Source organism: Jaculus jaculus, chromosome 12 (genome assembly GCF_020740685.1).
Source record: "Jaculus jaculus isolate mJacJac1 chromosome 12, mJacJac1.mat.Y.cur, whole genome shotgun sequence".
NCBI lineage: Eukaryota > Metazoa > Chordata > Mammalia > Rodentia > Dipodidae > Jaculus > Jaculus jaculus.
In genome coordinates this window covers 15,810,151-15,829,517 of record NC_059113.1, presented here as the reverse complement: position 1 = coordinate 15,829,517, position 19,367 = coordinate 15,810,151, and the positions used below count along the sequence as shown (strand labels likewise).

Sequence of the window (19,367 nt, the reverse complement as noted above, 5' to 3'; positions counted from 1 at the left end):
AAAGTCCGTTGACGCTGGATTTGAAGTTAGGTACTAACTAATAGCTGGTACACCACAGTGCCCACAGGCATGGCGCCTGCTAAACAGTCTTGTCATGCCAGCTGCCCCGTGCCTCCCCCTCCTCTTGCTGATGTGCTTGTCCACTTTATAATGGTGTTTGTCTCATTGCCTGTGAAACCTTCCCATAGGATTCCTGCACTTCTGTTATAAGCCAGGACGGCCCCTGGTGGTGCCCTGTCTCACAGCCTGTGCCTGCCGTGCTGCTGCTTGGTCAGCGTGCCGGAGGTCAGGGCTTGTTCTGTGAGCTCTGCTGCTGCTGTTGACGGCGACTGTGAGAGGCCTGTGCAATTCAGCTATCACCTCTCATTGCCTCCCCCAGCCTGAGCCTGTGGAAAGGTAGTAGCTTAGAATAGTGAGGAAGAGGGGATATAAGAGGGTAACACAAGGGAAATGGAACCAACACATGATTTGTTCATACAGTAAAGTATATAATTAATAAAAAGTAAAAAGATCTGAAATGGTTGTTTCATATGACCTTACTGTTTTACAGACTGACAACCTGCAACCTAGAGATTTGCTGAAGGGCAAAGGCCAGTTATTAGCAGAGTTGCAGCTAATCTAAAGTGTGTGATTTCACTTTTTACTTTTTCTTTGGAAAATGTCATATACTTACTAAAATAGAATGGTGGTGTAAATTTTCTTTGTACCAGTGTCACTCATCCTAAACAAATAATCTGAAGAAGCCAACTTTCTTCTGTTTGGACCTTACCACAGAAAACTGTAAAACAACTCATTATTCCAACTTAAAAACATTGCTTTATCTCTTAAAGATAAGGACCATTTAAAATATAGTATTAATAGCATACTTTAAAAATAATAAACGGGGCTTGAGAGATGGCTTCGTCAATGCGACACTTGCCACACAAGCATGGGGGCTGGGGTTCAGGTCCCCAGAAGCCACCTAAGAGCCAGGTGTGATAGCTGCCGGTGGCAAGAGAAGGTGGAGGCAGGAGAAGCGGCATCTTGGGGGCCAGCTAGCCTGCTGAGTGGAGCAGCAGAGGAGCTGCCACCCCTGCCTCAAACAAGGCGGACAGCCAGCACCGGCACCCTAAGCTGTCCTCGGCCTCCGTGCACACGCCTCACACATGTGCACAGCTCTGCAAGTGTAGTCCCAAGTCAGATCCCACTACTCCCATAAGCCCAGAGCACCCATAGCAGTGGGAGCCAGAGCCAGCAGAACTCAGAAGCTGCAGGCCACCTAGACTGGTCCTCTCAGAGACCAAATAATAACGTACAAGACCCTTCTCAAACAAGGAGACATAGAGAACCAACATCCCAGGCTAATCCTCCAACCCTATACATGTGTGTGGCACGCACACCCATACACATGTTTATATGCACACAAATAAAGTCTACAAAGATAGAAAATTTCACTTCATTCTTTTCTTTGCTTGCTTCTCTATGTGATTCTGTAATATAGCCCTGGGTATAGACTGGTTCCTATATAATCACTCTGAAAACTTTAGGTAAATTTACAGTTTGTCTTACTTAGGAGTATTAAGTAGAGAACCAGAGACATTCATGTGCATCTATAACTCCCTGTCCAAGTATAGTTTACATGAAATTTGGTCATCCTTTTGTTACTTGGTCGCTTCCAGGTCTTCATTAACTCACCTACCTATGCAGGGTCTCTGCACTGCCTCTTTAAGGCTCAGGCATGACTAGACCTCAATAAGCAAGCCTTTGTCCACTGGCCATTAAATCTATGACCCCTGTCTCATCTTTATGGAATTGACTGTAAGAAAGTAAGTTGCACCTATAAAAGATGTTCCTTAGCTGGTTGTGATGGCCTTTAATCCCAGCACTCGGGCGGCAGAAGTAGGAGGATCACTGTGAGTCCGAGGCCACCCTGAGACTAATTTCAGGTCAGCCTGGACAAGAATGAGACCCTACCATAGAAAACAAAACAAAAAAAAAAAATTTCTTAATAGGTATAGCTAAAACATAAAACTTGATGTCTTACAGTTACATTATGCCTTGTAATTTTTCAAACACTTTCATCTTCAGCTTCTGTTTTGATTGTCACAGTTGTGAAGAGTAAATATAAGGTGGTGTTAACAGCTTTATGGGTAAGAGCTGAATGCTGTGGTTCACGGTGGCCTTTACCATGAAGGGGACACCAAGGTTCTCGCTTCTTGATTCCGATAGTGAGGGGAAGAGAAAATGCGAGCTCCTGACAAGTGCATATCCTCTTTGCCCTTACTTCATGCCTGTATTTTGCCATCCCAGGGCTATTTTTAAAATTAGAAATAAGCTGTCATAGTTCAGTCTTCTCTGACTTATCTAAACTGTTGTTTTTATTGTATTTTATTTTCAAACAGGGAGAGAGGAAGAGAATAAACATATGGGCGTGCTAGGGCCTCTAACTGCTGTAAACACATTCCAGATGCATGTGCTACTTTGTGCATCTGTCTTTATGTGTGTACTGGGGAATGGGACTCAGACCTGGGATATTAGGCTTTGCGGGCACCTTAACTGCTGAGCTATCTCCCCGGCCCTACACTGTTAGGTTTTATTTGAATTGGACATTTTTAACTTGCTGTTCACTTCTTTTTAAACCATTCTTTAAAAAGAACTTTTAAGTAGTTCCCAGTTCTTACTAGTTTCCTCTTTATTTTATAAATAGAAAACCATAATGGATTGCAAATATATTGAATTAGGCCTTTTCTTCCCTTTTCTGTTGTGTTATTTCCACACAATGGTAAGATCATGAATCTTAAAAGTCAACGCTTTTTTCTTGGCAGTGTGCAAATCTCCAGGGAGTCAAGATGCTCTGTTCTAACGCAGAAGGTGCTTCCCTGAAGCTGTGTAATTTTGAGGATCCTTCCGGTCTTAAAGCCAATTTAGAGGGTAAGAGCCTGGCTGCAAATACTGGTTCTAACGGAGGAGCAATTAAAGAAGAAATTCCAGACAAGTCACTGTTCCCATGAAACAGGAATGCCAGAGCAAGCAGGCTCCTGTAGTAGTCATTCAAAGAGCTTGCAAAGGTCATGTGCTTCCTGGGCCTCAGTTGTTGAGTTCCTGGAAGAAGTAAAGCTTCAAATACTTAAGGAGGCTTTTGTGGAGGGATTAAATAGCATTGACCAAAAGGAAGAATTTCACTTTGCTCAAAGTCAGTTTTTTGTTGGGTTTTAATACTTCATTAATACTTTGCTGTTTGAATTGGGCACTTGGTTTCCTTGGGTATTTAAGAGATACAGTACTTGTCTGTCTCCTTGGTCATGAGCTGTGTGGGCATTTTACAGAAATGCCCATCATCATAAGACAGCATTGGTGATGCCTCTAAAGCACTGCTGGAAAATGCTAGTTTATGTCATAAGCCAGCTGTCACCACTGAGCTATGTCTTTTCAATTTGGCCAAAAGGTTGAGATTTGGAGGGTTTTGTTTTTTGAGTTTTTTTTTTTTTTTTTTTTGCAAAAGTTGCAGGAATTTGTCTTCATTCCTCTCCACTAAATCATCTTGCACATTTTTAAAACAAAAAAATATTTATTTGAGAGAGAAAAAAGAGTCATATACATACATACATACATACACACACACACACACACGCACGCATACATATACATAGAGAGAGAATGAGCACACCAGGGCCTCCAGCTACTGCACATGAACTCCAGACATATGTGCCACCTTGTGCAACTGGCTTGTGTGGGTACAGGGGAATCAAACTTGGGCTGTTGGGCTTTGCAGGTAAATGCCTTAACCACTAAGCCATCTTTCCAGCCCTCATCTTTTACTTTGCTGCAGATGGGTATGTATAAATATTGTTAGACTAAATTGCTCTCACAATTTGCTCTCTGTAGGTGCTAACCTGAAAGGTGTGGACATGGAAGGAAGTCAGATGACAGGAATTAACCTGAGAGTTGCCACCTTAAAGAATGCAAAATTGAAGAACTGTAACCTCCGAGGAGCAACCTTAGCAGGAACCGACTTAGAGGTGAGCGCCCCAGCACACCAGAGCTTTGGTAGTCTAGAAGCTCTGAGTGCATCTGGCAACGAGTACTGACATTGTAAGCACGGTGCTGGATGGTGGTGCTGTGGGCCACGGTGGCACACGCCTGTGTTCCCAGCTGATGCAGAGGGACCAGCCTGTCTCAAAACAGGAAAAAAGGAAAGTTAATTTCTTGTTTGAACTAGTTTCAGCTCAGAACAGGATCCATCACCTGAGTCACAAATGCCCAAAGTGAGGGCGTTCACTGTGCCCAGCTTTCCCTTCCTTTCCCGTGGTCTGTCATAAGCAGAGAAGTTCAGTAGAGGTTTTCCAGTCCTGTTCCCAAACAGAATGTAGTGGGCCAGATTTTTTCTTGAACTGCTTGAAAAATTTAGGAAAAGGCCATTTTAACTTGGTACCATGCTTACTTTGAATCTCAGCTTGAGATTTTATTTTTATCTTCTTGTCTTTCCCATAAGAGTATTTCTAGAAGTTTTTATGTTCAGCAAATTTAGGTAACCAGTTCAGTATTTGATTTGGTGCTTGTTTCTTTGTTTTTATTATTATCATTATTATTATTTATTTGACAGAGAGAGGGAGAGAGTAGGGAGGCAGATAGAGAGAATGGGCACACCAGGGCCTCCAGCCACTATAAACAAACTCCAGACCTTTGCACCACCTTGTGTATCTGGCTTATGTTGGTACTGGGGAATTGAACCTGGATCCTTACACTTCATAGGCAAGTGCTTTAACCACTAAGCCATCTCTCCAGCCCAGCTTCTTTGTTTTGGATGTCGGTCCTTACTGTGTAGCCCACGTAGGCCTCAAACTTGTCGTATTCTGCCTCAGGTTCCCACCTTCCCCACCCCCGCTGCCATGAGTTCGGGGATGATCCCAGGGATCCACTTCCATACCTGACTGGTGCTACCACTCGGTCTCTGTGGTGCCACTGGACCATGCTTCCTGCATGTGCTCTTCAGTGCAGTAGCTAAGTCCACACGTACGATTGCTGAGCACTTGAGCTCAGGGACAACTGGCATTGATGGCTTTTTCATTTTACTTCATTTGCATTTATTTAAATTTAACTAGCCACCCATGTCTGGTGACCATCACATGAATAGTACAGCTTTACATGAGGAAATTTGTCACAGGTAGAATTGTATGTGAAAATTTATCTTGCTGTGGACATTTTTTTTGTAATGTTTTAGCCTTGACTTCTGATTGTTTTTAGGAGCAGAATAGAAGGATCCTTTATATGTCAAGGAGAAAGGAACCAGTCTGTAGCCAACTGTTTGGTCCTTTTATGAACATAGGCGTTGATTGTTTGTTAACTATTGTTGTTACCTAAGATTCTAGATTTTTCCTTCCTTGCTGCCTGTAGCATGTAGTGAGTGTGTTTGGGGGGGGTAGTCTCCTGTTCAGTTGATTGTGAAGACTGATTGGCTGCAGGGTCAGCTACTGGCGTTGGACCTCCCTCTGAGATGAGCGCTCTCACCCTTCTTTCTGGCCATCATCCCTCCATCCTCAGGGACTTGACTACAGTCTCCACTTCATCTTTTCTTGGGTGATGTGGAGAGACGTTAACAAACAGCTCCTAGTACTGGTGGTTAAGCCACTGCCCATGTCTACCCAAAGTCATTGAATTGTACACAGATGTGGCCTTAAGTGAAAGGCCATTTCTTGTTGTAAAAATGTTACAGCTACCAGACCTGGTGACACGCACCTTTAATCCCAGCACTCGAGAGACAGAGGTAGGAGCATTGCTGTGTGTTTGGGGCCACCCTGAGATTATGTAGTGAAGTACAGGTCAGCCTGGGCTAGATTAAGACCCTACCTCAAAAAAAAATATTAGAGCTACATAATGGATAAATCCCCTACACAAAAAAGTAAAATTGCAGATGTTTGTAAAAACAGTCTTCCCCATACATTCTTTTTATTGTTTTTACTTTGGATTGTCGTAAATTTGTTTAGATAATAGTTACTACATTGGAATCTATTCTGGATTTTAAATGTCTCCTTAGAAAATACATGAACAGCTAGGCATGGTGGTAATGCTTATAATCCCAGCACTTGGGAAATGGGAGCAAGGAGGTCCAGGACTTGGAGGCAAACCTCAGTTATTCAGAGAATTCAAGGCCAGCCAAGACTACATGAGTCCCCGTTTCAAAAAATGAAAAATAGCTGGGCGTGGTGGCGCATGCCTTTAATCCCAGCACTCAGGAGGCAGAGGTAGGAGGATTGCCGTGAGTTCGAGTCCACCCTGAGACTCCATAGTGAATTCCAGGTCAGCCTGGGCTAGAGTGAGATCCTACCTTGAAAAACCAAAAAAAAAAAAAAAAAGAACAACATATACTCCCCCCCCCCCCCCCACACACACACACAAATAGGAGAGGTTGCTTTCCTCTTTAACCTTTGCTTGTGTTTGTGGTCTGCCTGGGCCTTGGCTAAAAATAAATAAATAAGTACAGGGCATAGTTTAGCTTGGATACACAAGTCATGTTCTAGAAGTTGAATTTCACAATAAAGGAATGTTGTCATACTCTGCCCTGAAATCATTTTGAGAGGAACCAGGTAAAGCCGAAGTCACTTGAGCTACATGTCATTTTTTCTTACAGAACTGTGATCTGTCTGGATGTGACCTTCAGGAAGCCAACCTGAGAGGCTCCAACGTGAAGGGGGCCATATTCGAAGAGATGCTGACACCACTGCATATGTCCCAGAGCGTCAGATGAGCGTGCCGAGGGCCGGAGGAGGGTCCAAGATGGAAAATGCTCTTTTCTTTCTGCACCCTGTCAGTTGTCTAGATGAAATAACTCTAAGGGGATTAAGACCAACCAGCTAGAGGCTCATGCTTGTTTCCAGAGGTGCATAAGGGGAAAGTAGCATTATCCCCCGATTCTGACTTGACAGGCACTCAGTGAATAGACGTAGCGGAGCTAGGTCATGCGTGCCTTTTCAATCAGCTTGGAACATTCATCGGGTTTATGATCAGGAATAGTATCTATTGTCGTCTGCTTTGAAATAGGCATGATGAGGAAATACCATCTTGGTTTAAGATGTGTTTGAGAATTTTAATTTATGAAAAGCACAACATATGCAATTATATTTATTGAATACCTAGATGCAGTAAGGATATTTAAATTGTTAAACTTTATGAAAACTTTGAAAAGGTTGTTCAGGTTTATAAATAGCTTTAGTGATGCCTTCCCTCCCTCTTTAAATACCTGTCGCACTGGATGAAGATGGTGACATCAGATCCCTAACTAAGGCTCTCTTTTCAGGTTCATTTTTTGTAATGTTTACTTTTTAAATGAAAACAGGAGCTAAATTCAAGAAATTTTAGCCCATTCTTACTTTTTGAGAGCCAGTGGAAGGGAAGCCATGGCTGTGCACCCGTCTGCAGGTGGAGGGAGGACTGGCCTGCAGCCACAGCTTGTGAATGAGCATTCCTCAGTCGTCGTAGGCAAGCGCATGCCACACCCGACTAGGCAGTTCTGCCCATTCGCACCTCGAGTTTTCTCATGTAATCACACAGACGTAGGAAAATGCTTCAGAACCAAAACACCAAGGTGCACCGTTAATACTCGCTTAATGCAAATGCCGAATAGTGCTTAGAAATGGACATTACATTTAATCCCAGAGCAGCTAAAGCTACAAAATAGGAATAAACATGGCAGAGTCACCTTTTAAGAGGCAGCCTACCATAACTGCAGCTAAAACCCTAAAGAACTTTAAACTGACAGTTGATTATGGCCAGCAAAAAGTAAGAATAGTAACAATAAGGCATTTGACGAGTCTAAGCTGTAATACCAGTTAGCACCTGTAGTTTGTTTTTGTTTTTTAATTTTCTGTTATGTGTCTTGGTTTGTTTTGCTTTGAAGTCAAATTTCAGCCTAGTTTTTCTGAGTCATTATCTCTGTAGCAACAGGTGGGGCCTTGACTTCACTACCAGTGTCCTGATGTCCTTACATGTGCCCCAAGAGCAGGGATGTAAGCTGTGTCCAAATCCTACAGACTCGTCAGCGAGGCAAGGGCTCCTGACCCCGCCTCGTCTCCTTCGCGAGAACGACCTGTCTTCAGCATCCTGTAGCTTACTCTTACGTACCTACATATGCAAAGCTTTCCTCGCAGTAAAGGGCTCATTCGCACTGTGGCAGAGATCGCTCCTTTATGTGGGAAGGAAAGTGACTTTAAAAATGAATTATTTTCTTTGCTTTATTATTTTTACCAAGACAGAGAAGTATTGTATTGAGAAATATCTATTTTCATAATCAATATGTGCCTAAATTATATTTCGATCATTTCACTCTGTACTATATTTTCAGTAATTATAGACTATGCTCTTCATTCACTGAAAGGTTCCTCTGTCGGCAAATGCCAACTGCAGAGGATCTGAAGGCTCTGAACACGGTGTGTGTGGGAGCTGCAGGGCTTGGGTCTGATAGATACTGCGTTAATAAATGATATGAACCACTGAGAAGGTGTTTCTACACTTGTTCGTGGAAATCGGCACTTTCTGAATCTCCCTTGCACTTCTTACTGTAGCTTGACAACCAGGATATAACATTGTTCTTGTGTGGATTCGTTTCTTTTAAAGTGCCATTGAGGGGTTGGGGAGAAGGCTCAGTGGGCAGGAGTTACCCTGGTCCTGGGGAGCAAAGGCCCAAGAAATCTCTGGTCAGCCAGTCTGACAAGATGACAGCTCTAGGCTCAGTGAGATACTTACTCAAGGAAACACGCAGGTGAAAGAGACTGTCTCAGAGCTGGGGAGATGGCTTAGCGGGTAAGGAACTTGCCTGCAAAGCCTAAGGACCCAGGTTTGATTCCCTAGTACCCACATAGGCCAGATACACTAGGTGTCTCACGCATCTGGAATTCATTTGCAGTGGCTAGAGGTCCTGGCACGCCAATTCTCTGTATCTCTATCTGCCTCTCCCTCTCTCAAATAAAAAATTTTAAAAGATATTGTCTCAAGAAAAACGGTCGTTAGCATAAATGCACATGTATTTTATGATCTTTTACAAAATCCATCATGCACACTTGAAAAACTGGGGTGTTTTTTTAGCCTTCATTCTAAAGAAGACATCTGATGATTCAGTTTATATTAAGCTTTAGCTCATAGCTGACCACATTTGCTTAAGAGTTGAGTAAATCACATGCCCCCAACCTTTTTTTTTTTTAACTTGTCATCTAGGAGAGAGAATTCCAAGGCAGGAGGAAGTTTGAGAACATAGATCTTCTTGTCCTCCAGATGAAATGTGTGCACTAGACTAAAGTAGAGTTTTGTTGGAAGAGAGCATAGGGAAAGCTTGAACACCCAAATGAGGTGGATGATTAGCATTGGTGAAATTCCGTCTCTACTTGAATAACCTGTTGAAGGCAACACATACGAGGCTCTGATGTGCTCTAGTTTTAGAAGGAAATGTTATGAAGTCATTCGTAAGGCTTCCATGATCAATCAAGACATTTCCTCTGGTTCATTTTACAACTATTACTTATACTGCTACTCTGCCCCCAAGTCGAGTTGAAAATCATCTTTAATATATGGAAACCCTGGGATTTTACTAAATCCCCAAGGAGATAGTATACTTAAAATTAGAACCTTCACACTGCAAAAGAAAATGGTTACATTATTTGAGGAAAAAGTGCCTTACCTGAGGTTCTGTCGTGAGACCCTCTCAAAGGGTGACGAGCCATATCAGCTGTCATTAGCCTGGCTTTCCTCCTGCTGAGATTTTCCATTAGGGCAGGAAAGAGATTTCTCAGCTGTCATTCAGCGAGGTTGCAAAATCATTATTTGAGTTAATGTTGAAAATGAAGCCTTTTTTCCCCCTATAAAACTACCTTCTCAGATTTCAGGGGAAATTTGACAACTCTAAAGTCCAGTTATTTAAACTCAATTTATCAAATCGAACTCTGGTAAATTGGCCTAAGCATGGAATCATGGAAGGTCTCAACGTGATCCCAAGCATCAAAAATTCACTGGGTGCATAGAGGTTTAATAGCCTACTTACTTTGCCTTACGATCTATGTGACCTAGGACAAGACAGCAGACAAACGGAGGGGACGTAGAGCAGACTGGATAATTTCACAGACCATGTTGCTGTGTTCATAAACACATCATAGCATTTCTGCAAAAGGTGAAGACCAGCTGATGGAACACCCTGAAAGATCCCAGAGGCAAGTGACTCAACAATAAGGTTCACGTGTCTTTTTTTTTTTTTTTTTTAGTATTTTTATTTATTTATTTATTTGAGAGCGACAGACACAGAGAGAAAGATAGATAGAGGGGGAGAGAGAATGGGCACGCCAGGGCTTCCAGCCTCTGCAAACGAACTCCAGACGCGTGCGCCCCCTTGTGCATCTGGCTAACGTGGGACCTGGGGAACCGAGCCTCAAACCTGGGTCCTTGGGCTTCACAGGCAAGCGCTTAACCGCTAAGCCATCTCTCCAGCCCATCACGTGTCTTCTTAACTTCTGTTTCATTAATCAAAGGCAATATTGTCCGGCTTGGGTTACGGAAGTGCATCCCTCAGCAAGCTTAAAACCCACTGGGCAGATTGAACAAGCATTGCTTAAACCCCAGGGATCCTCACTGAAGAGTCACCTCCTCTTACTTGCACAATACTGGAAGCTGGGCAGCCATTCTTTGTGCTAGAATGGTGTGTTAGCGAGGCTATCTAAATGAAAGTTGAGTCAATCATTGCTGCCTTATTTTGAAATTACCCTCTATTTGCAATTACACTAACGTGTACAACTTCTCTATCATGAGGACTGGACAGCCTCCACAGAGATAGCTAAGCAAACCGAGGAAGGTTATCTGAATAAGACACTCTTCTTGAAAGCCTTGCAAATTGAATGATTTTAGAAGACACTGGACAATGACCGATGGGGTTATCATCCCACCAGTTGCCAATCTTAAGCTCTAAAATGAGAAAATCCCCGGTTATTTTTTTAAGCATTTTACAGCTTAGCTAGTCTAGCAGGCTTTGCAACATACTATATGCAAGCGGTTCTCTCTGTGTCAAGTAAAACATCTTTGAAGCAGAAATCGAGGACACAGTGGCCTGATCTGGCTAAAACGTCCTTTATTCATGAACTAACATTGAGTCACTTTGTCAAATGCTGAGCAGATGCCAAGGGTTATTAGCATGGATGAGTAAATAGAATAGAATCCTTGATGCTACAGAATGAGGCTTCCATGATAAGGAAGGAATGTGGCGGATAGGAAACAGGATGTTCACATTGCCCTCTAGAATTCTATGTAGACATGGCATAGTGCGAGTAATCACACATCAGTACATTAGACTTAGGGCCCTGGCAGTATTGCTCAGTGGGCAAAGCACTTGCTGCATGCCCATGAGGACCTGAGTTCAGATCCCTAGTACTCAGACAAATGCCAGGTGTGGTGGTGGTGGCCTGTAACCCTAGCACAGGGGAGGCAGAAACCAGAAGCTCCCTATGGCTCGCTAGGTAGCCCATCTAGCACAATCAGATAAGTTCTAGGTTCAATCTTCAAAACCAAGGTTGAGGGGCTGGAGAGATGGCTCCGTAGTTTGTACAAAGCCTGTCGACACACGCTTAATCCTCCTCAGCACCCACATAATGCCAGACTCCCAAAGTGCCCGTGATGATGGGAGGTGGAGCCAGGAGGATCCAAAGGTCATGTGCCAGCTAGACTAGCCTTGGTTTGTAGGATCAAGAGAACCTGTCTCAAAGAAGAGCACAAACACCTCAAGGTTGTCCTCTCTTTCTCTCTCTCCCTCTCTCTCTCACTATGACATGCATATACAGAGATAAATAATAATAATAATAATAAGTAATATAAAGCTTGCTGGCCCAGGTTCAATTCCCCAGGTACCCTTGAAAAGCTGGACATTGAAGTAGCAAAAGGAGAAAAAAAAAGTGTGCCCATACATACACACGTAAACAAATACTGACTTTTTAAAAGGAGGCCATTTCTTTTTTATTTTCTTTTATTTATTTATTTGACAGAGAAAGAGGGAGAGAATGGGCATGCTAGGGGCCTCCAGCCACTGCAAACGGACTCCAGATGTGTGCGCCCCCTTGTGCATCTGGGTAACGTGGGTCCTGGGGAATCGAACCTGGGTCCTTTGGCTTTGCAGGCAAGTGCCTTAACCGCTAAGCCAACCCTCCAGCCAAAATATTAAAATTTTTAATGAGGTGGAGAGTGACTAAGGAAGGTACCCAACATCATCCTCTGGCCTCCACATGCACATGACATGGTGTTACTGCTCCTTAGAATGAATCCTGTTCCAAAACTCGTGCCTGTGAGTCTTCTGTTGGCCTTACGTGTGGAGGGCTTATGATTCTCTGGTCCACATCTCTCCTTTTACAAATAGGGCATCTAAAAGCTGACACTAGCTAACTCCCAGGTATCTTAACTTTTTAACTCACCTTGTAAAAGTTGTGTGTCTATTTCACTTACATAAACTGAGGCATCTGTTTTCCTTGAACTCTTGGTAGAGCTACTGGTTTCCTCCAGGGAATCCAACCTAGCTGTGTTTTAATCTCTTTGAATGGTGACCTCAGCTTTAGACATTTTCACTTAGATCCTAATGGCCAGGCTTAAGCCCATCTAACAGACACAGACCAGCGGGTGTTCCAGTTACATCTATCATTAAAGGCTTTATGTGAGGATTTGAAAACTAACTATTAAAAAGCATGGTCCATGGGCTGCATCTTTTACCAGCAGGAAAGATTTCAATGTCCTGTAAAATTTCATATAAAAAGGAAGCCAAGTGACTAGAAAAATCACAGTACTCAACACATCCTAAAAGAGGCTTGGAATCCTTTGGATTTTACCTCCACACAGGTAAAATACTCTGAATTTCTAGCAATATATATTTTAGTGTTGTATGTCTACAGGATATTTTAACCCCAAGGGCTAAGACCAGGTGTGATGGCATGGAAATAGGCTTCGACCTTCGCTGGCCTGGTTGCCGCCGGCCGCAGAGATCCAGCCATGGGCATCCCAGCGGTCGCGGTCCAGGGTTTCCTTTTGACCTTAGCTGCTTCCCCATCCGACAGAGATGACCTTGGAAGCACACTTCATCAGAAAATTAGAGGCGCCCTTGGCAAGGGAGGCGGCTGCTCTGGGAGTCACCACCTCTGTAATCAGTGTTGCGTTTCACAGCACGACTGCTTGAAAGACTGTGTGGCAGTTAGCAAAATGCCATCAGTGCCACGGCGTAGCCCCCAGCACCGTGGTATAGCCATCAGTCCCATGGTGTAGCCATTAAAGTTAGGCAGCTTTGTATGAACCTAGTAGGAGGCTACTTGTCAGAGCAGATGATCCACGATTCTATTTTTTTTAACTTTTTTTTTTGTTTTATGTTTGTTTATTTATTTGAAAGTGACAGACAGAGAAAGAGGCAGAAAGAGAGAGATTGACAGAATGAGCATGCCAGGGCCTCCAGCCACTGCAAACGAACTCCAGACGCGTGCGCCCCCTTGTGCATCTGGCTAACGTGGGTCCTGGGGAATCAAGCCTCGAACCAGGGTTCTTAGGCTTCAGAGGCAAGCGCTTAGCCACTAAGCTATCTCTCCAGCCCAATCCACGATTCTTCATCTCATGAATGATAAAGCTGAGAGGCTGTCTACAACAAAGGGAAGATGGAGGCAGAAATGGGAGTTTGATAAGAGATAAATCATGGGTTCTGGGTCCAGATAAATAATGAAATTAAAATTAGACTACCTTAGCTCAAGAAAGTAGCAGAGATGACAGCTGGAAGTACCGGCAATTGCCTCTGTTGGCAAAGAAACTCAAGGCAAGCAAGCAGATGTCTGGGTTCCAGTGTGTCTGTGTAAAAACTACGTGATTCCTGCTTCCATCTTGTGTAGTGTTGCTAATCCAGATGTGGGATTTTCACTGTGACTTCTTTATCTCTGTCAGTTCCCGCCTGGGTCTGCGTGACAGTGTGTTAACTGCTCCTTAGAATGGAGCCTATTCCAAAACTCGTGGCTGTGACTCTTCTGTTGGCCTTATGTGTGGAGGGCTGCTCCAGCCAGCACTGGTCCTACGGATTGCGCCCGGGAGGAAAGAGGACTGCTGAGCACTTGGTTGACTCTTTCCAGGAGGTAAGATTCCCTTTGCTGACCTGCTTCCAGGTGGCTGGGTGCTTTCTGCAGAGCCAGCCATGGATGGCACCTCGGAGCTCACCTGAACTCTGCCAGACAGGATGTTCAGCATAGAGGCCAAATTCCTACTTTCACTTCAGACAGGGATTAACCAAACGAAGGGAAGGAGAAGGGCCAAGAGAATGGAACCACAGGACACCACACGCTCAAATATCTAGGATATCAAGTCACTGTACATTTTTATAGTTCATGAGTAAGCTTCCTCATCAAGGATGGGGGGTGGGTTCTATCACTTCTTGTCACTGATAGAGGCGTTGAAGCCAGGAATGCTGGATTCCAGGAGTTATCAAACCTAAAGTGAGAAGATCAGAAAGGTGGAAAACATACTGGATTTAGTCTCACAATGATTTGATAACACTACTGGCACCTGCATCAATGTAGGGTATTGATTTAGCTAAAAATGTGACTTTTTAGGGATGGGCAAGGATTATGTGACAGAAACCATTTATGTTAGCTGATTATTCTAAAAAATAACATTGGGCTGAGGGTGGGAAAAGTAGCTGAAGAAACTTAAAACCACTAAGTTTTCAGTGGAAAGTTTCTCTTTTTGAGGAAATAATTTCAAAATAAGCCCTAGAATGTGAAGCTCCCTCTGTGGATTTTTAAAAGAATATTATTTATTTATTCATTTGAGAGAAAGAGGCAGAGAGTGAGCAAGAGAGAAAATGGGTGCGCCAGGGCCTCCAGCCACTGCAACTGAACTCCAGACACGTGCACCACCTTGTGCATCTGGCTTATGTGGGTCCTGGAGAATCAAACCTGGGTCCTTTGGCTTTGCAGGCAAACGCCTTAATCGCTAAGCCATCTCTCCAGCCCCCTCTCCATGGATTTTATGTGAATCAAATCACATTGAGCTATAACAGAGTACAAGCTAGAAAACATAAACCAACTTAGCCAGATAAGAGGACTCACATCTATAATCCCAATACTTGAGAGGCTAAAGCAAGAGGGACACTGCTCATTTGAGGCCAGCCTGGGATACACAGCGAGTCTCAGGGCTAACCAGAACCACAGAGAGAGACCCTATCTTAAAAAAAAAAAAAAAAAGTGAAGCAACTACAAAATCAATCGACCAAACAAAAAACTCAATCTTTCCAATAGAAATTCTTGCACTTCTGCATAGTTTTTCTCATGAGGCTGAGAGCACTCCTTTCTCATTACCTCTGATTTCCTCTTACTGTCCCTGTTACCTCCAAAGCTCAGGTACATTGGTTAGAATTGTTCCCTAATATCCCAATCCTATTCCTGCAACTTCCCAAGCCACCCACTTAACCTTATTCTCCACAGACAAATTTTGATGTTAGTGAGAAAAAAAAAAAGCTTGTTTTTCCCCACCTCTCCGTATCTAAGTATCATGTTCTTTTTCTGCAGATGGCCAAGGAGGTAGACCAGGTGTCAGAACCGCAGCACCTTGAATGTACTTTGCATCAGCCTCGCTCACCCCTCAGGGATCTGAGAGGTGCTCTGGTGAGTTTCAATGATCTTGATACGGTGCTGTAGAGGTGGTACCACTTCTGATGACTACCACCAAGGCACGAGGGGTGGGGGCTTGCCCTCTGACTGCTGGGCCCCTCGTGGCTGTGGCAGGGCCTTCACTGCCTCATGATGTTCCCACTAGCCATCGACAGCACTTATTGTTGGAGACTTTGCCCTTGACTTGAAATCTCTGTATAACTTGTATTTGCTCATCCTGGCTTCAGCCTTGGGCATGGCCAGCAAATTCCTTCCCATTGCTATCCTCTAATTCTTCCAGAATATTCATCAGTCTCTCAACTACTCCTTTCTAAGCTGACCCACCCCCTCCACATGGTTGAATAATTGTTTAATTGAACAATGTGGTTTCCCAGGATCCTGGAAAATACAGAAATCAAATGGCTCAAGGTCATTTCCCCCAACTTCGTTCTACAACATGATGAACTTAGAACTTTGTAGTTTGGAGCCACAGATTTGATCTCCACTTTCCCATTAGGACTTAATTCTAACCAGAAGTAGTGTATTTGCTACATATCAGTGTGTGTGGGGGGGTGCATGTGTGTGTATTTCACTGGGGTTTAAACCTGGGGCTTTGTGTATCCTAGACAAGCACTCTGCCACTGAGGCATACCCCAGCCCTTTAAAAATCATTTCATCTTAGTGTCCCTAAGTTTCCCAAGCTGGCCTCAGACTTGTTTCATAGCCTAGGAGGAACTTTCAGTCTTCCTCCTTAGCCTCTTGAGAAGCTGGGAGCATGTGGGTGTGGCACCATTTTGGGCTCAAATATAGTTTAAAATGGGAGTAAAACCAAACCAGATGCAGAAACTGAATCTTGAATCCCGTATCCCTGTTCTCCGGGCCATGCCCTTGGACTCACCACACCCAGAAAGCATATGGCCAATTGCTACGTAGGCTAGCACGGAGAGCCTGAATAGAGCAGATATAAAGAAAACATTTTTAAATTTATTTTTATTTATTGGAGAGAGAGAGAGAGAGAGAGGCGGGGGGGGGGGGGAATGGGCATGCCAGGCCATGTAGCCACTGAAAATGAACTCCAGATACATGGGATACCTTGTGCAGCTGGCTTACATGGGTCCTGGGGAATTGAACCTGGGTCCCTTGGCTTTGCAGGAAAATGCCTTAACTGCTTAGCCATCTTCTCCAGCCCAGATTCATTTTTTTTTTTTGAGGTAGGGTCTCACTCTAGCCCAGGCTGACCTGGAATTCACTATGGAGTCTCAGGGTGGCCTCAAACTCATGGCAGTCCTCCTACCTCTGCCTCCTGAGTGCTGGGATTAAAGGCATGTGCCACCACGCCTGGCTTAGATTGGTTAAGTTCAAAATGATTTAAGGGACTTTTCTTTCAGCTCCTTCCCCCAGTGCTGTCCTTAAACCATTATTGTGCAGATTTGATGGTAATGGGCTGCTTAAGAAGACCCTGCCTGCATCTCTCTAGTACCTTCTACGGCATGGCAACAAGTGGACCTGTTCCCCTAGGTTCATAAGTACATAGTGAACCCAGCTAGTCAAGAAACTCTGATCCTTACCTAAGATTACTGAAGAAGCTATAAAATCTGGTCTTTGTCCACTGCTTCCTCACGTAGCCTCTGCTCATAAAAGAACCCAGATCTGAGTCTTGAGGTGGGCTTCTCAAACCCCCTTTTGCCTCCCTGGGCAAGAGCTCTACCTTGTTTCCTTTTGCCATAGTCTAGGCTTACGCCCCCTCCTCTTTGTCCTCCTACTCGACTTAAGCCCCCTTGTCTCCATCCTAAAGCTTTAAGCTATAAGAAGACTTTACCCTCTGTGGATTTCATTCTTCGAGTTCATAGGTCACGGATCTAGGAACACCCCAAATTGTTGGTGCATTAGTATACAAGGAACCCAAAAATTCCTGTATCAAAGTCTAACTTGACATATTTGTTATATATTTCAGGAAAGTCTGCTTGAAGAGGAGAACGGACAGAAGAAGATGTAAGTCCATTGGCCCCGGGACCGACCACATCTATATATTTAACATCAACATTGAAATTTGTGACCCAGTATCTATAAATTGTGTGAAACTTCAGAAGTTCCTACACCAAGCAGCAGATATTTCATAATAAAGAATGTGTTGTGGATCAAGGCATGTAAATGTGACATCTTTCTCTGACTCCAAGCACCATATACACATGCCTTTTACATGTGCATACGGGTGGGGGATGGGAAAGAAAAGGAAATGACATAAGGCGTTTGTTGTTGACGAAAGAGATAGGCAGAGCCCGCAGTCACAGGCCGGAGAGGGGCCATATTGGTGGGGGCCATGGAAAGCAGATTGACTCAGTTTCCACAGGACTATAGTTGCATCTATGTATTTATTCATTCATTTGAGAGAGAGTGGGAGAGAGAAAAAGAGAGAAAGAGAGAACGAGAGAGAGAAAATGGGCACACCAGGGCCTCTAGCCACTGCAAACAAACTCTAGACACATGCACCACGTTGTGCATCCGGCATCACGTGGGTCCTGGGGAGTCAAACTCAAGTCCTTAGGCTCTATAGGCGTCTTTGACCTTCTTAGCGAAGGTGTGGTGTCAGCCAGGTGCTGCACAGTGAGGTTTGGACTCTGCCTCTTTTCTATTGTTGTAGCTACAAACCTGACGCTGGTCACTTGATAAGGAAAGATGATTTATTTTGGCTCATGCAGGAGATCTCATCTTGTGTCACACCCTGACAGTGTCCTGAGGCAGGGACACATGTCAGAGTGGTATGGGGCAGGCGTGGGACAGACCAATCACGGGGTACTTTCACTTGGCCTCATCCTGCTTTCATGGTAATTAATTCCTACAAGACCTAACCCACTTCCGTGAGACGGGTATTCGTGCTGTCTCTATGATCTGCCACTTCCTAAAGGGTCCACAACCTCAACATCCTTTCCTTGGTGACAAGCTTCCATCACACGAACTTTGGGGGCAGATTGAAGTCACAGCATGGACCAAGGCCTGAATGTTCCACCCACTTTTTTGATACTACGTTCGAGGTGGGTAGGGACAGGGACCTGCTGTTCTCCCATCCGAGCCAAAAAGCAGTTACCATCCACTCTCCGCAAAGACCCACGGCAGGCTTCATGCTCGGTACCTGTGCAAATATTTTCCCTAAGCAAGATGGAAAATAGCTGTCACTGCCCTCACTTTAAAATAAGGAAACTCACATGGGGGAGATGGTTTAGCACTTAAGGCACTTGTTTACAAAGCCTGTTGACTTGGGTTCCGTTCCCGTTATCCACATAAAGGCAGATGCATAAAGTGGCACATGTGTCTGGAGTTGGTTTGCAGTGGCAGGAGGCCCTGGCCACCCATACTCACTCTCTCAATCTCATCTTTTCTTTGTTTTTACATATTAGAGACGGACAGAGGAAGAGAGAGAGAATGGGCGCGCCAGGCCCTCCAGCTACTGCAGACCAACTCCAGACGCATGCGCCCCCTTGTGCATCTGGTTAATGTGGGTCCTGGGGAATCGAGCCTCGAACTGGGGTCCTTAGGCTTCACAGGCAAGCGCTTAACCTCTAAGCCATCTCTCCATCCCTGTTCTACACTTTTTAAAAAGTATTTATGTATTAGAGAGAGAGAGGCAGATGGAGAGAAAGAGAATGGGCACACCAGGGGCCTCTAGCCACTGCAAGCAAACTTCACACACATGCACCTTTGTGCATCTGGCTTATGTGGGTACTGGGGAATCGAACTGGGGTCATCAGACTTCACAGGCAAATG

The 19,367-nt window shown here is 44.2% G+C and overlaps 2 protein-coding genes across 3 annotated transcripts in view; both read left to right on the top strand.

Annotated features, from left to right (window-relative positions):
• The window catches only part of Kctd9 (potassium channel tetramerization domain containing 9), a 28,793-nt gene extending 20,321 nt beyond the window's left edge, over positions 1-8,472 (top strand). The window contains exons 10-12 of the mRNA XM_004665823.2: positions 2,805-2,910; positions 3,865-3,998; positions 6,608-8,472. Coding sequence (XP_004665880.1) covers positions 2,805-2,910; positions 3,865-3,998; positions 6,608-6,724 — 357 coding nt within the window. The 3' untranslated portion in view covers positions 6,725-8,472. The remainder of the gene's footprint in view (positions 1-2,804; positions 2,911-3,864; positions 3,999-6,607) is intronic.
• Positions 8,473-9,969: 1,497 nt separating this feature from the next.
• Positions 9,970-17,747, top strand: Gnrh1 (gonadotropin releasing hormone 1). Of its 2 annotated transcripts, none has more exons than XM_004665822.2 (4): positions 9,970-10,172; positions 13,909-14,093; positions 15,525-15,620; positions 17,560-17,747. In XM_004665822.2, exons 2-4 carry the CDS (start codon positions 13,953-13,955, stop codon positions 17,599-17,601), a joined length of 279 nt encoding a protein of 92 aa, XP_004665879.1. In that variant the 5' UTR covers positions 9,970-10,172; positions 13,909-13,952; the 3' UTR covers positions 17,602-17,747. The 2 variants fall into 2 exon arrangements, with proteins under 2 accessions (XP_004665879.1, XP_044987718.1); XM_045131783.1 differs by lacking the exon at positions 9,970-10,172 and adding an exon at positions 12,786-12,828.
• Positions 17,748-19,367: the final 1,620 nt, after the last annotated feature.

What these genes read in the sequence shown, in the direction of transcription:
- Gnrh1 (XM_004665822.2), top strand. Translation starts at nt 13,953, where the DNA reads ATGGAGCCTATTCCAAAACTCGTGGCTGTGACTCTTCTGTTGGCCTTA. An exon ending in TGGTTGACTCTTTCCAGGAG is followed by an intron (nt 14,094 to 15,524) that starts GTAAGATTCCCT and finishes CTTTTTCTGCAG; the next exon opens with ATGGCCAAGGAGGTAGACCA. An exon ending in GGGATCTGAGAGGTGCTCTG is followed by an intron (nt 15,621 to 17,559) that starts GTGAGTTTCAAT and finishes TATATATTTCAG; the next exon opens with GAAAGTCTGCTTGAAGAGGA.